Source organism: Astatotilapia calliptera, chromosome 15, assembly GCF_964374335.1.
Source record: "Astatotilapia calliptera chromosome 15, fAstCal68.1, whole genome shotgun sequence".
NCBI classification, from domain to species: Eukaryota; Metazoa; Chordata; class Actinopteri; order Cichliformes; family Cichlidae; genus Astatotilapia; species Astatotilapia calliptera.
Window position 1 is genome coordinate 18,800,413 of NC_137436.1, and position 17,169 is coordinate 18,817,581.

Genomic DNA, 17,169 nt, shown 5'->3' on the forward strand with positions numbered 1-17,169 from the left:
TTTACATGTAAGCTTTAAATTTCCAGTTTATCAAACAGCATTGAGCAGTCCTTACCTTTAAATCTAACCTCTCTTCTTCCTCCACTTTAAACCCTGACTATGGACAATGTTTATTTCGCCTCTTCTATCTGTTTTTACGCACCATCCCGTGGTGATTAATACACAAGCATGATCAACTTTCATGTGTTCCAGTTCAGGCTCAAATCGGTTTGGATGTTGAAAATAATAACTCCCCTCAAATGTTAAACCAAAAGTACTCAAGTCACTTTACTCAGGTAAAGTACATATACCTGAAAATTCTACTTAAGTACAGTAACTAAGTATTTGTACTTTGTTACTTCCCACCTCTGCAGAAGTTCTTTATATCTAACACATTCTCGTTTATGATAGGTTTATGCTTACAAACCTGCAGGGAAACACAGATGGCAACCACCTGAAGGCCCATCGTCCACATCACCGCGTTCCTTAAAAAAAGAAGTTTAAATCTTTGTTCTTGGGTTAAAAAAAATGATGTTGCCTGTCCAAAGTGAAAAGCTAAATTCTACAGAGGATTCTGTGGCTGGGTTTTTATCTGTGGGTGTTCACATGTGTTGGGTGTTACATCAGTCACTGCAGGATAAATATAATGCTGAACAGCATTCCCCTTTTTCTTTTGCAGAATCCAGGTTTACATGATGAGGGGAAATACCTTGCATGTTCTGCAGTCCTCTGCTGGTGTGTATGTTTTCCTCCTGCTGGACTTTGCCTTTTGACTCGGCTCATGTGTCCTTTTCTGGTAGGGGGTCCCGTTCTGTTTGTTCCCCTTGGACTCTGATTGTTGATTTGGACTTTTCTTGTGGATTTTCCAGATGTGCAACTTCATAAATAAACAAGATGTGCTTGTATGATCTCCCTTGTTTTTGGTTAAAAACACGTTAATTACAAATGAATCAAATGAACATTATTGTTGTTGTTGACTTCTTTCCCTACTTATTTTCCACAGCGGTTATCAGTTGAATTTATATGTTATATAATCACACCAGAGTGAATATTTAAAGCAACAAGCTGGAAGCAGCTTCAATGTTTATATCTAACTAATCAAACGTTTGACTGTTGCAATGGTGCAAGAAATCCCACCAGCGAAAAGACCTGCTGGTGTTGTTTTAGAGGTGACCATACTGTACTGAAAAGCTAGGAAGTTAATGACCAAACTGAGGCTGGCTCTGCTGTAAGATGCCAGTGAAACCAGCCGCCTTATCATAAAATTTCTGAACTTACTTGAAGGACACACAGCTCCTTTTGAGCTCTAAAACCGCTATATAAAATCTCTACCTAAAGTAAAATACATGCAAGAAACAAATACTCTTGCAGTCTTTGTTGGGCTATAAAGTGCTTATAAGTGAGCCGGTATTACACTTTCAATGATAGCACGTTCGATTGATGTGCAAATTTACAGCTTCACCAACATGCATGCAAAATATGACGTCGATTTGAATAAACTGTAAATGATTCACCCAAGCAGATGTTGCAGTGCTACAACACACTGTGCCTTTTGTGGCAGTAAGTCACATTATGTCTACATTTCTTTTAAAAAGTTTAAGTTTGTTCTATTTTTACTCGTCTTAAGTTACTGTGCCATTAATTGCAGAAGAGGAAACTGATTAAGACAACAGGGAGAGACAACATTGTAGTATGGGATGTACCTTTAAACTCCCCTTCATTTTCCTCAGGTGGTGTTTAGTTTCGGAAAAGAAATGTTTGGAAAAAGGAGATTGTGCAAAAACTTTGAATATCGTCAGCCTCGTCATGTCCTTAAGTACATATTTAGTACTAACATGTTGGCTCTTGACTAATAAACAAAATATTTAAAGCAACTAATTAATGTTAAATATGTTTACCTCCATATTTGTAACTGGGATTAGTTTTGTAGTTTTAGTGGATGATGTTCAATGTGTACTTGCAGATATCTGTGTGATCGAGTCAGTCTGAAAAAGGTTTAATAGATCAGCAAGTGCAATTAGTCTTTTCTCTCTTCCCTCAAATTTGTGCTTGTTTTTCTTTTCTTTTTTTCCTTTTAAAGGATTCACTTCATATCCCTTTAATCGTTCCCTGACCCCTATCAGATTTTGCATGGACTACTTAATTTGCCTCGACCTCTACATAGGGTGCTGTTGTGGATGAATCTGTTTAAAACCCCCTGAATTTCTGGCAGCTTCAAATCAGCCTGAATCTACTGGAGAATGTTCATCCATCTGTTTGTCTCCTATATGGATCCTCTTCTTGTTTAAGTTAAGTAGAGCCTCTTCCAGCATCCACAGGGGTCCTGGACAGGACAGCAAGTGATTGTTCTGGAGCTCCATCTGCTGTTGATATCATAGAATAACATGCATCGCTTCTGTGGAAGGTTTAGAAATGAGTACTTCAGAAGGAAAGCTCAGGTTGAGCAGTTTGCACACAAAGTTAGAGAAGTAAGGTTGACATGCTCTGGACGTGTGCCGACGAGGAATGGAGGATATGCTGGACGACGACTGGTGAAGATGGACCTCCAGGCAAAAGGCATGAAGACCATAGGGCGAGATGTTGGCAGGTGATCTGCTGCAGCGACCCCTAAAGGAAGCAGCTAAAAGAACAAGACTTAAAATTGCAGTACTGAGCTTGTCTGGACTTTTACTCAACAAAAAGTAAGTAACATGCCACAATATTATGCGGCCCCTTAATGGCCCCTGAATTTTTAAACATCCAGCATTCACCCCCAGCTTTTCATGAGAAGAGACCATAGCTTTAACTGGATTTTTTTTTTTATTACATCTGGGTTGGTTTCAAATTCAGTTCACATGCACAACTTTAATCAATGATACATGACACTGGTACACTCCTCCAGCGATTATTTCATCATGATTTTTCAGCTGAGAAATACATTTCTGCTCTTTTTTAGCTGCTTTCACTGCTGTGAGACCCTAGCAGAAAACTCTATCAGAGGAACATTATAGACACTAGCAGGAAATTCACATCTGAGCTCTTCAACAGGACTCAGCAGCGTCACGTTGGTCTCATTCAACCAAGTCAGGAAGCTCTTCAGATCAGCGTTGCAGTGGAATCGGTTCATCCGGAGATCGAGGAAGCTCAGAGAGCGGAAAGTGGCAGGGTTAGGCGAGGCTATGAAGTTGTTGGAAAGGTAGAGTGCTTTTAGACTTGTTGGAAATACGTCAGGCTGGATATATGTTAAGGCGTTGTACGAGAGGTCCATCTCTCTTACTGAAGTGAGGCCCTTGAAAACACCTTGAGGGAGCGACTGCAGCGCATTGAAGCTCAAATTGAGACCAGCAACATGCCCAAAATTGTCAAACAGATTGAGACATTTACCCTGAGCCCAAACAGACTGCAGGGAGCTGCTGTGAAGATCAAGAACTGTGAGATTATTCAGACTGACTCGTCTGCTGAAGGAGCAACTCCTGATTCTGTTTCCTCCATAAAAGAGATGCCTCAGCCGTTTTAAACTGGTCAAAATGGTGGAGACATCCTCCAAGTCTGTTAATCTGTTGTCCTGAAGGTCTAGATGCATGAGGTTACTGGCAAACTGAGAGATGCTTCTCACTGATGAGGGTGCCAACTTGTTGTCATTTAGTAAAAGAAAATCTAAACTTGCTAGAGGAGCAGGGAAGCCTAAATCTCTCAGAGAGTTTCCTGTTAGATATAATAATTTCAGGTTGGGAAGTCGACTAAATGACTGATAACCCAATGCACCAATGTGATTATGAGACAAATCTAATACCTGGAGGTTTGTCAGAGAAGCAAATGTGTAAGAATAGATTTCCCCAAGCAGGTTGTGTGACAGGTTGAGCACTTTTAAATGATCCTGAAGACCTTCAAAGGCATTTCTGTGTATTTGATTCACTTTGTTTTGGGATATATCAATGATTGTGACTTCTTTCAGTGAACTAAACACCCCCTGTTGCAATGCAAATATTCTGCTTTTAGACAGATCCAAAGAGAGGACTGAACTGTTGTGCAAGCCTTCAAATGTGCTGCGATCTGGATCAGGAAGATTGTTGAATGAAAATCCTCTGCCCATGTGCCCTGACATTTTCAGATGGGAGATTTTTGTCCCCTCGATGGCTTTGAAGAACTGCGTGCACTGGCCCACACCAAACCCGTTGCTTGACAAATCGAGTGTCTGAAAGGTCAGATCTCTGAAAGGATTCCCACATTTGTTCCAGTCAAACTTACCGCTGGACATCTCTCTCAGGTACACTGAGTTTAAGTTCAGAACTGTGAAGGTTTTTCCCTGAAAGGCAGCAAGATCAGACTCACAAATTTTATCAATTTTGTTCAGCTTGAGATTTAGGTCTTTCAAATGAGTCATGTTGACAAAGAAGGGAGAAGGCTGGAGTCTTTTTATGTCGTTACCAAAGAGGCTCAGAGTTTGTAGGGACAGCAGCGGTTCTAGATATTTGTCCCTAAGTATAGATTCTTTAAGTGAGCAGTAATCCAGGTTGAGAATCTGTAGACTTGCCAACCCATCAAAGGCCTGCTGCTCCAGCTGAAGCCCGACGTTAAAGTCGAGTGAAAGCCTCCTCAGATGTTTTTGTCTGCTGAAGGCGTGGTTCCTGATCACAAGCTGTGCATGCTGTCGTCCGAGGTCCAGCACTTGCAGCTCCTCGAGGCCTGACAGGGAGGTGGAGTTGATCTCACTGATGTGGTTCATCTCCAGGTACAAATGGGTGATGTCAGGAGGGAGAGGAGGAACCGAGCGGAGGTTCTGGAAACCACAGTATGCTATGGAGCCCTTTATGAGGCATGATGGGAAACAGCCCGGCACCTGGAAGTTGCACATAGAAATATAGTCGAAGCAGTCAGTCATCAGAGTGAATCAGTCAGCTTCCACAAACACAGATACAGAAGCTCTTTCATACCACACATGAGTTATCATAATACATCTCTGTGTTGCTTTGTTGTTTTTGAAATCCTTTATTTTACTTCTTCTTATTGTTTTGCTATTATTGTTATCATTGATGTTATTTTTTTTATCACTGTAATTATTCTGGATCTATAATAGTAGGATTTCTCAAAACTTTAAGTATTTATCAAGTATTTATTCTTTTTTGTAGTTGTTAAGGACTTTATGTTTGTTTTAATGGCAAAAATTAGACTCTAAATTGTATCATTCTCCTACTGTGAGAAATTTACCGCTAATATCTGAATAATTTCAGAGTCCTCTCAAAGATTTGAACTATATCAGAATACAGTGATAACACTGAGCACCACAGACAAAAGAAATAAATCAAGTGCAAATGAAAGCTGACGAGCAGAAGCAACCCCAAAACAAACTATTCTTTTTAAAACATGTAAATCATTTTTGACCTCTCTCAGTTAGAGTAGTTTCCCTCCACACATTCAGAGCTGCTTTGTATATAATTTACATCTCACACACTATATAAAAATTCACATGTATGATAAGTTTACATTACTAACCTGCAGGAAAACACAGATGGCAACCGCCTGAAGTCCCACCGTCCACATCATCCTGTTTCTTAAAGAAATCCTCTTTGAATCTTCGGTCTTCGATGAAAAAAAACCCCCCGATGCGGCCTGTCGAAAGCAAAAATCTGAATTCTGCAGAAGACTTTACCGCAGCGTTTTTATCTGTGAGTGTTTGCGTGACATGTGCTGGGAGGTACATCGACCCCACAGCGTAACCATGACGCTGAAAGGGATTTCCTATTTTCTTCTGCAAAGTCCAGCTTTACAACATGAAGGGAAGTACCTTGTTTACGTCCTGGGGCTAGTCCAGTACACCAGGTTGCACAACTGGTCCAAAAACATATGTTGCAGGTTTTTAATTATGCAAGTTACCATCAGCCTTCATGATATTATCTAAAGGTTTATGTTTGAAGACCATGGTTCTGGTTTTGATTACACTGTTGTTTGGTGACTCTGAGTTTTTGTGATGCTGTTGGGATCTGGGATCCTGTTTTGCTTTTGTGATGTTTCCAGTCTGTGTTTACTGTGTTTGCTCCTGTCTCCATGTTTACGATTTGTCTTTTGGTCATTTCCTGCTCTTGTTTTGGATTTTCCTTCCGTTCTGCCTGAAAGCCTTTGTCATTTTTCCCAACTACACGTCCTTCAGTCCTCTTAGCTCCTTTCCTTATGTCTTATTCCTTCAGATGCCCCCGGAAGACATGAGGAAGGAGATTCAAGCATAAAGGAATCAAGGCAGCAGGCCAGAATGGGGCATCATCACTGTGAAGCGATGTCGGTTAAATATAATGCTTCATAAATTGTTTTCTCTTATTAAAAAAACGTTTTTAATGACTTCATGTGTAACAGTGGGTATGAATGTCTTACAGTTTGAATATTCCTCTTTTACACACTGAAGGTAAGAACCCTTCTGTAAAGGATACACCTGTGCATCCTAGATTATACATCCTCTGGATGTTTTCTAGGATCTGAAAATCCTACAACAAATCACAGTGAGTTTGATTTCTAGGTCACAGGCAGGAGGAAGGAGGACAAAGGAGACAAGGTAGCACAAATTAGAGAAATGGGAAAAGCCTAAAGTTGCATCTTTGTTTTGCTTTTTTTTTTTTGTTGGGTTTCCTTTATGCTCATTTCTGTATTTATTCATTCTTCCTTTTGGACTTTGCTTTTTGACCTGGCTCCCATGTTCTTTTCTTTCTGGCTGGGATTTCTGTTTGCTCCCCTTGAATTCTGCTTTGGATTTTTCTCAGTGATTCTCAGGATGTGCAATCATGTTACAGCCTTTAAAAAGCTTTCAACTGTAGGCACTAATAGACATATTAGTGTCCCTGAACAGCATTGTAGATATTTTTGTAGCCAAATAGTCTGCAATTGGCATGGTTTAGCATTACAGTATATAGACAATCAATAGTTATTTGTTATTAGCTTGTTGTAGATGCATTTACCTTTAAAAGGCCTTTTTTGACAGTATCCTTTTCATATTTCATTGATTACTTTAACATGACATCATGCTGTGGCTTTGCTCTGAACTCTTAAAGCTTTTTACTGCCCGTAACCTTTTTTTAAAATGTTTTATTCTTTTACTTTTTCTTGTTGTTATTATAATTAATGTTATTATTGACATGTTTGCTATTCAACTATTGTGACATTAAATAAATAAAAACCTTTATTTAGAGTTTATTAGTGTTCTTGTTTCTACTTCTCTTGTCCATGTTTTCAGATATCTGTATAACTTCTTATGTCTTCTGTCTGTTTTGCACATTTTGGCCTCATTTTTATTTTTTATTTTCAACTGAGCTTTTTTTTGTCCTATTGTACTCTATTTAAGCTATGCTGCTGTTAGGTGTGTTCAGTCTTTTTGCCTGCTACAACATATTTATCTCTGAACTTCTGGAATTGATCTCTCCCACCACATTTAGATTTTGATGTGATAGCTTTTTAATAGCCTGTAGATATGAATAGCTCAGTTCATCTGCAGGTGTTGATGTTAGATGTGAAGTTCTCTTATGTGCTGAACATATTTGGACACATCTGGATGTACCTGTAACAGGAAACCGTTTTAGTCACGTTTGTTCTTATTTTTTTTTCCTGTTATGCAATCAATTTGTACATTATGTCACTGAGTTACTCTCTTTCCTCTCACAGTTTCCCAACAGCACTCTTGCTCTTTCACGCATCAATCCTTTTCTGGTTTCTTTGTCACGTGTTGATTAATCCTTTTGGTACTCACCTAGGGAAGTTCGGCACAGAGGTGTACTGTATGTCTCAAAGTGATGAGTAAGCCATCTGAAACTGCTTAACAAGTCAGTTTGCACTCTAAAGTAAAGAGTCAAATAATGATTTCCAATATTTTAGCTGCATAATCAGTGAAGAGGTGTTTATAATGCAACAGCTCTCAGTGTGGGAAGGAGAGGTGTTTACTGGAGTGTGCGTAATTACTTAATCAGAAAGACAAGTAGCTGTCATAATACGATCAAATTTTAATTTTCATTGTAAGCTCATCTACTCTAATGAAACACTCCAGTGTAGATAAGTGTGTGTGTGTGTGCGTGTGTGTGGTGTGATCACACAGCGCTGTTGAATTTCACAACCTTGGGAGAGTAAAGGTTGCGTGAAAGGAAGAGACACAGAGGTGGCCCGGCATTGTGCCAGTAATGCTACAGCAGTAATTAACACACAGAAGCTGACGATGAAGGTCACAACAATCCATGATAACAATATTGTAAGGCTACAGTGCCGTGTCAGTCATTATTTTCAGTACTAAAAAGTTGCCTGGACATTTCAAGTATTCTTCCTGGACATACTGAATGTCTTTATTCCAATGGCTTTATCTAATCAGCTGTGGAAAACCAAAAAAATGAACAAATCTCAGTTAAATTTCACAGCAGATTTGGAAACTAGCAAATATTCACCTTAATTAATTGCATTTTTCCTTTTAAAAATAGACTTGTGATACTTAAGACAAAAAACAATGCTGAACGCTAAAAAACCTGAAACATGACATCATTTCCAGAAAATTAAAAACATTTTCAAATTGGAGTGTTTATCAAACAATTTGGATTTTTTTTCTTTTAAGAAATTAAATAATTTTTTTATATATGTGTTTTAATTGGTATCATTTTTGCTACATATGGCATTTTTCATCAATTTATTTGGGTTTTTCTTGAAAAAAAATCCCACTAATGATGTAGAGGTCTCACAAAAAACTTATGTATCAGATACATATATTATAAATGTGATATTACATTAGCTACACTGTAATCTTTACAGTGCAGCTTTATGCAAGTAATGAGTGCAGATGGAGAGTTAAGCTTAGACTTTGTAATGCTCAAAGAACATGGTGTCACTGTTTGTGAAGAGTACTATGATACAGGTGGTAATGCATTTTGTGCCATAACTGCAGCACAGCTCTGGATCTTGTTCCTTGCTTGAGTCACTGGAGTTTGTAGGCTCAGCTTTAGCATCACTTTAGTACAAACATTAATTTAAAATATTCTCAAAGGTAATTTTCCTCCTTATCCTCAAATTTCATTCAAGCAGCTGCAGTGGTGTATGGTTGCAATGCAAAGCTGCTGGAGTGCAGACTCCCACTACAGAGGCTTCCAGGTAACTGCCAGGAATGGATGCATTAAGTGCTGTACCATTGTAGTGGTAGAGAATGTAAACGATGGACTACCTTCTGGGTCTGAAAAGCTAGCATGGGAGCTCCTTAAACATGCAGTTCCTTTAGTGACTCCTGTGGTTGGCAAAATGACTTCTGGCCCTCACCTTTGACCTCATCAACACTTTCCTGATGACTTCATGGGATCGTCACACATTTCAGGTCCTACCTAATAAAACATTGAGCTCATTTGGTAAATTATGGTCATTCCAAGAGTCAGCAAGGAGGGTAATCCAGGATATGCTCATTTGCTATTTGTAAATCACAAGTCGACAGCCAGTGAGTGAGCAGTTGCACACTAGGTCATCACGTCTGGTTTCAAAACGCCAAGATGGCAATAATGAAAATGCTCATTGCTTATAACATGACTGCAAAAAATAAATGGGTGGACAACCAGTAATCTGGACTTCTTTTGTTCATGTAGTTTGTTTTTTAGTTTAGCCCTGCTATAGGGAAGTTGTATTAGACAAAGAACTATTGTAGTGGAGTCAAACAGAGACTTAAAAACAATACACACTGTCCACTTGGGACATTGTGTAGGCTTCTGACCTGTCCTTTTTGATCTTTGATATTATCTTTGTGTGTCTTTCTCTGTTAAAGGAAACTCTTCAAACAATCAGCATTTAACCTAATGGCACAGGATCATTGCTGTCAGGCTACATGCTGGATGTTTCCCTTCTGTGTAGCCAAAATGACGGAATAATGGACATGAACGCAGTACACAGCACTACCATTGATATTTGGGGCTGGTTTATCCTAGTGGTCAATCACAGTATGGCAATGACACAAATGTCATGTGACCCAAAAAGCATTATCCCTGTAGACTATCATTATAAAACAACATCTGTAAAAACAGCTGCTTGCAGCCCATGAGAGTCATATTTGAAAAACCAAGTAAAAAAAAAGTGGCTTTTATTTGTGTGATGTCATCATAATATTAAGTTTATGGGCCCGGTAAGAGTGTGAATGGGCCTGGGGGAGGAAGTGCAATAATCAGCAAGCTGCACCTGGAAAGCTTCTCTGGTTCATGCACATGGATGTACTGAGGAAAAATGGAAACTGTGCACAAAGTTATTAAGGAAACTCCTCTAAATTCTTCTTTTTTTTTAAGCAAGAGAACTGTTGGCATGATGTTCTTTTCAAGAAATGCTGTACTAGTTTCATAAAGTACCAGATGTAACAGGACTCAAACCTTCCAAAAAGTTCAACTGTTGTTACAGTCCACAAAATGTTTTGTTTTGTTTTGTTAGCAAATGTGAGACGAGCCTTTGTGTTCTCTTTGGTCAGCAGCGGTTTTCATCTTGGAATGCTCCCATGGATGCGATTTTTGCCCAGTATTTTTCTTATTGTTGAATCTTGAACTCTGACCTTAACTGAGGCAAGAGAGGCCTGCAGTTCTTTAGATGTTCTGGGTTGTATTTTGACCTTCTGTATGAGTCGTCGACACATTCTTGAACTCCTGGGAAGATTTACACCTGTTCCAAGTTTTCTCATTTGCGGATAATGGCTTTCACTGTAATTTGCTGGAGTAACCCTTTCCAGACTGATAGATGTCAAACACTGGTAGCACTATATAATAATGACACACTATTAAATATTGTTAAGGTATTAATTTAATTCATCGGTCATACATAGTCATCCTTAATATGGCATTTATAAATGCAAATATATTATTATGACTATGATCATATTTTTTTCTTTGCATGGTGGAACATATCTCTATTTATAAATGACATACTAAGAAGGAGTACTGATAGATAAATTAAAAAAATTTGAATTATAATTTAAAAATTACGTTTTGTAATTATTTGAATTATTTTTTTCTAATATAAAAATTGTTTGATGATCTGACACGTTTAAGCCTGAAAAATATGCAAAAATGTAGGAAATTAGGAAAGTGGCAAATACTTTCACAGCACTGTAGCACTAAGACAGTTAGTATTTTTAGTTAGAGATGGGACATGATAAGGTTCTTTTTTTGGGGGGGGATGTGAACCCAAACGCTAACTTTGCCCTGGGCCCCCTATGCAGCTCAGTCGGCATTCCTTTTATTCTTGAAGTACATGTCCTTTTATTGAGCGAGTAAAGTCGGACGAACTGTACTACTGACTGTGAAGTGTGCTCGTTTTGTGTCAGTGGCAGCTCTGAGCCGAGGGGAGGGGGCAGGACTGACTGAGAGGAGTGACTTTCTTTCAAAAATAGTTCACTTCTTCATCACAGCAGCAACCGGTGCAGCAGCAGAGGCAGCAGCAGCGGGTATGAAACATGGCTCGTCACGGAAATAAGTAACGGGACCGAGGGACGCTGTTATTTAAACCGAGGAGGACGCCAGAAAGTACCGCGAAAAAAGAAAGAAAGAAACCGAGATACATCTAAAGTCGGAGCCACACGTTTCAGTGTTGATGTTGGTGTTTGGACGCGAATACCTGCCGAAAATAATCCCGGTGAGTGCAGCTCGTCTCTCAGAGGATGTTAAAGGCTTATAACATGATGCTGGAGCAGTAGTTTCACGATTTATCCGCATTAACAACGACTTTCGGTGTGAAATGTACCAGAGTTAGTCAGTGAGAGGTCTGAGGAACACATTCATTCGGTGGAACAAGGTGAACAGGGAGTTAAAACTTTCCTGCAACATGGCCGCTCAGATGTCACTCAGCTTCCCAGAAGTAGGCAGAACTAAAAATGAGCTTTCACTCGACCCTATTTAAACGTAAATACGAGTCCAGAAAGTCTTTAATAAACCTGTTTAAAGAAAGGTTAGACTCAAACGAGAGTCCAAAGCGGTGTCCATCCCTGTCCGGAGTGTTAGACCTAAGTCCTGCCCACTTTTTAAATCAAAACTTTAGTCCTCTCATATGGGAGGAACGTTACTCCATTCAAAAAACTGTCAATTTTACGTTTCTTGGATGATTGCCAAACACATAAACTTTCTAAAGCATAATTTAATACTTTTTTGACATTATAAAGAGTCATTATAAAATTCGGCCCACACCTGGGGTGTAATTAAAGCATACACACACACACACACACACACACATATATATATATATATATATATATATATATATATATATATATATATATATATATATGTGCCTATGTGCATTTATGGTCAATACGCTGAATGCAAACAGATGTAGTTGGCTGATAATGCTTTGGTTTTTCATAATCAATCATGTGACCGGTTAGGTGAGAGGAAATGTTTTAATAACTCGAAACCACTGATAAGCCATTTCATGTGACATGTGCGGGTCAAATGAAATGATTTATGACACCACAGCCTGCCAAAAGATGCTACTGGAGATAACCAAAGCATTTAGGGGGAGTCTAGCAGAGCATGACAGCACCCAAGCCATCCATATCCAGCTCTCAAGTGTGCTCAGCTGGGTCTCCTTCTGCAGTAGCACATATTAAAGTTAAACTCAAAGTCGATTACATTCCTGCACTTCTCTTTGCTGCAGTGAGGAAAATATCACAATTTTAATTGATAAAGTCTCAAATTCTACATTTAGAAGTGTGAAGTAACCCTCCGAATTGACCCTGAAATACCAAATTGCAGTCTGGCTTCATTGGGATGGTGAAACAAAAATATACTGTGAAAGGTTTATGTTTAAATCCCCTATAAATGGTATATATACAAGCATATGTCCAATCCTGCTTATAAGTGTAGTCAGCCCCTAAAAGGCCAGAATCCTAATTTTCATTCTCAGTTAATCTAATGCATTTTTCTTCAGTCCATTCAAAAAAATAAAAAATTCACTTTACTGTTATTTAGATCCCAGCGTGGCATCTTCAGCAGTTAAAATCCTCAAAAATGTTCGCGTTACTGTTACGTTTAACAAGAAGGGCGTCAAATCTGCACACCTGAGACTAGGGCTGCCACGATTTGTCGACTAGTCACGATTACGTCGACTATCAAAATCGTCGACGACTGATTTAATAGTCGACGTGTCGTTTGAAGCTTTGTAAGATCGCAAAAGACGCAGGAATAATAGCAGGATTTAAGAGTGTAATAACGGACTGAAACAGAAGATGGCAGCACTGCATGTACAAGGATTCCAGCTGCCGTTAAACCCCGAAGAAGAAGAAGTAGCTGTGTCTCAGAATTCATAGCGCGGCCCAGCTTAGTTTCCAACAATGGCGGTAGCTAGTTAGTTTTAATATTACTCTTATTATTCTTTCTGGGTCACAAAATAAACGTTTAACATATTTTCAGGCGAGAATGTAGCTGTGTAAACCTCAAATATCGGCTCAGTTTTCGGAGACGTCTGTTACCCACTAGCTCGATAGCTAGCCGGGGGCTAGGTCACTAGCGCCGTGAGAACACCGGACTCCCGGCAAATTGTTTTCAAACCCACCGCCGTCTTTCGCGACTCAGGTTAAATATATATGAGTCACTTAGATAAATTAAAAATGTTGTTGTTTGGCCTTTTTTTTTTTTTTTTTTTTTTTTTAGTATTTTATTTGTTCCTGAGTAAATCGGTTTGGCTGAGATTAAAGTTATAGTTTTTACACAGCTGAATAAACGTCAAGCAGACAGCTGATTATCAGAAGTGTGAGATGCTGGAGAATATACCCCGGTGTCCTGTTATATTTTAGATAGCAAGGAGTTTATTAAACTTTACCGAAACAATCTGCAAATTTCATTAAAATTGAATAAACTATCATCTTGTCTTTATTTTTAGTTAGCACCTTAAAAGCTTAAAGCTGTAAGCTAATGATAGTTATATAAGCTGTAGTTTTACGTCCAGTGGATGATGATCTGATTAGGCGACTAATCGCAAAAATAATCGGTGACTAGTCGACTATCAAAATAATCGTTTGTGGCAGCCCTACCTGAGACACTACAACCAAATAATGTGTGTCCTTTTTACCTGAATCATGATTGAAAAAGTTAAACCAGTGTCAAAATTGATGCATATTATGATACTTAACTTTCTCAGGTATTATTTACTTGGCTGATAATGAGATTATTTCAGAGTGTCAGTGTTTCTCTGTCCTTCTCAAACCAAACTGAATTGGCATTCAAACTTCAGGTAGAAAATAAACAGTCTTTATTTTTTTAACAATATCTAAACAGTCAGGTTCATAGCAATCAGAGTAGCTGTGACTAAACACAGGAAACTGTAGGAAAAGTAGACTTCTTCAGACTTTTCCTCCCCGTGGAGGAAGTTGAAAGGAGATGGAAGGCAGTGAAAATAGAGCGATTGCAGTAACTGATTATTTGTGTCTCACACTATCCCCCGAAGGCACATTTTCCTTGGTAGATACATATTATGCACTTTAATTGAGCAGTGGGCGATTTGTTTACACCTTTAGTGGAACATAATGAAAGGGGAAGCAAAAATTAGCCATTCCTTTTTTCCAGGCATCCAGTCAAAACCTTGCATACGATAACCAGGCATTTAAAAAGTAGCGACTGTTTTACCTGATTTACCTGCAGAGATTCTGTGTCTTTGCACCATCTCTCACTTCGTTGCGTTTCATCTCAGTCTCCTCATGGAAAGCTTTCATTGTCTTCTGATCTGCAGCAGTGTTACTGTCTCCTCTGTGGGTGGGAAGATAATAGAGGTGAGGTTGAAACCTATGATTACCCACCTCTGCTTTGTATAATTTCTCAGGAATTAAATTACAGTGAAATGGAAGCATTCTGCATTTTGCATGTTGGAGCAGCTGCTCATAGGGATTTCTGACTGTTTACTCTCAGGCATGCTTGATGCTTCTGAGTTTGATGGCTTGCAGCAGTGCAGTAAAATGCAGTGTAATGACAGGCTTGTTTTCAGTGCAGAATTACAAGTTTAGGAGTAAATTTGTATAAGAGCTTGTTTTAAATTCCTGTAATAGTTAGTCCGCGATGATTGACACTACAGTTTGCACGGTTGGAGCTGCCTGTTTGTCCCACCAACTGAACATTTTTAGTGTTACTCTGGTGTCTCTGTGCTGTCTTGAGACACAACTTTCACTTCCCATCTCTGTCACTTTGTTTTTCTCCGGCCTCGTCATCCTGTTGCTTGCAACATTTGTTTCTCACCGTTTGCTTCCTTCCGGCTTCTTGGTGGATCTCGATTTCTCAGTGTTTTTCTTCTTATCTTCAAATCTTTGTCATGTAGTCAAAAACAAAAAACAGTTTCATGTGAATTTGTCGGTCTATATTTTATGTAGGAAGATCATGAAAATCTGAGTGGCAATATATGTATACTTGCTAAAGTTAAAGGCTTGTTCTATAGTAGTTTTCAATTTGCTATTACCACATTGCAGTGTTTTGAAGTCAACTGTGGCCTGAACTAGAGTAGCAAGATTTACTACTTCAGTGATTCTCCACAGAACTTTTTAAATATTACAAATTACCAAGATTTTTTATTAGTCTGAATCCAAAAGCAGTCTGACTTTGATGACTTTATTATCAGATAATCCAGTCAAACATGTTTTTTTTTAAATGTTTGTAAAATGTTTTTTCTAGTATCACTGAAACAAGAAAGAAGCAACAGACCAAGATTGTCTAAATAAATCAAATTTAGAACAATTTAAAATGCTTTCATGGATAAAGGAAACAGTACAGGTATGATAAACACAAACTCAGCCATTAAAACGGTATTTCTGTGAAAAATATGTTTGGGTACTCTGATAAAATATTTTGTATGAGGGTTAATTTGGCCACAGCAGAGTTGCTGCACACTTCTAAATAAAATTAGATCATCCATAAATGAGGCACTGTGTTTAAAAATGGCTGTAATTCATAATGTTTTTAACCACAGCGGTATACAGAGGCAAAATTACTAATACTTATAAACCTGACTGTACTTGTTTTGTCAGACTTACTTTACTGTCACCTGTTGCAAAGAAGTGCATTAAATACTGTCTGATATGCAGCTATTAAACAGCTCAATAACCCCTACAACAAACTTAAAAAACAAACTTTCTTTACAGTAAATCGCTTCATATCTGCAGATCAGAACATGCACCTCCTCTGTCAGTCCTCCAGACAGCCGTGGCATGCTAGCTGTATATCTTAAATGTGAAATGAGAGATGTGCTGCTTCTGTTTTTACCTGCCTGGCGACGGCCCCGGGGTTGCGCAGGGTCAGTCTGACTGTCTCTTTTTGCAGCTTAGAGATTGAAGGTCACGGGGGAGAGGCTGGAGACGCGGGGAGAGTTTTGATTTCAGTTCAGTGCAATCAAAAGTGTCCCTTAAAGAATAAAAGGCCCTAAGAAAGGGCATTAGTGGAGTCTATGTTTTGATTTGTAGTTTGTTTTTGTTTGTTTTTTTTTTTTAAATTTTCTTAGAGTTGTCAAGGTATTTAAATGACAAATGCAATCTTTTTTTGTTATTATTTTGAGGAATAAAGTAAAATATTTGGAACTTGTCAAATTAGAAATGATCAACTTCTGTTTACTGATGGGTTTGTTGATGTCATTTTCCCCCCTGTAGTGTCACATATTAGAAGAGAATTGCAAGAAGTTGTAACTACCCCACTGTGGAAAATTTAAAGTCCACCTCTTAAGCATTATACATTATTTTCTGTCACGTATATAATGCCACAGTATTTTCAGTATTTTAGTCAACTTACTTTCACTCCATACTTTGCAGATACTGGCCCTTCACGGCCCGCAGTTTGTGAAATATTGAGCTAAAAGTTGGGGGAAGAGATGTTAAAGTGGAGCCAATGAGGTTTATTTTGAACTGTGACTCTTGTAAAGCTTCTTTAGCTGAGTCACAGAATAAAAATACGGAGATGGGACTGAGCATAGTAGATCCAGGGTAATACTAAATCTAGTACAAATACAGCTACCAAGTGACAATTTATTTGGCCTCCATTAAGCTTTCGCCATTAAGCTTCAGGACCCTTGAGACTGAGCCAAACCAGCCATTAATGCACTCAGCCACAGAAAAATTCAAGTGTCTCAGTTGTGTGAAACTTGAACTTTTAAATAATTAATTTAGAAAAATACTGCAGAGCTTTTATTTTATTTTTTTGTCTGGCCAAAAAGCCTCACCTGTTTTACAGTGACGTGTCATTTAGAGGATAAATGGAGCTCGGAGGTATTTCAGAA

The 17,169-nt window shown here is 38.6% G+C and overlaps 2 protein-coding genes across 6 annotated transcripts in view; one reads left to right on the plus strand and one right to left on the minus strand.

The window, feature by feature from the left end:
• Positions 1 to 2,759: 2,759 nt before the first annotated feature.
• Positions 2,760 to 5,607, minus strand: LOC113037139 (toll-like receptor 5). Its single transcript, XM_026193875.2, has 2 exons — positions 5,452 to 5,607; positions 2,760 to 4,798 (listed from the first exon to the last, which is right to left on the minus strand). Exons 1-2 carry the CDS (start codon positions 5,500 to 5,502, stop codon positions 2,921 to 2,923), a joined length of 1,929 nt encoding a protein of 642 aa, XP_026049660.2. The 5' UTR covers positions 5,503 to 5,607; the 3' UTR covers positions 2,760 to 2,920.
• Positions 5,608 to 11,247: 5,640 nt separating this feature from the next.
• LOC113037141 (dystrobrevin beta-like) overlaps positions 11,248 to 17,169 on the plus strand; it is a 43,638-nt gene continuing 37,716 nt past the window's right edge. For 3 of the 5 annotated variants that reach the window (XM_026193877.2, XM_080290264.1, XM_026193882.2), the window contains exon 1: positions 11,320 to 11,562. The gene's annotated coding sequence lies outside the window, so the exon portion shown is untranslated. Of the gene's footprint in view, positions 11,563 to 17,169 lie in introns of all 5 variants that reach the window. The other 2 variants (XM_026193881.2, XM_026193878.2) reach the window with 2 other exon arrangements.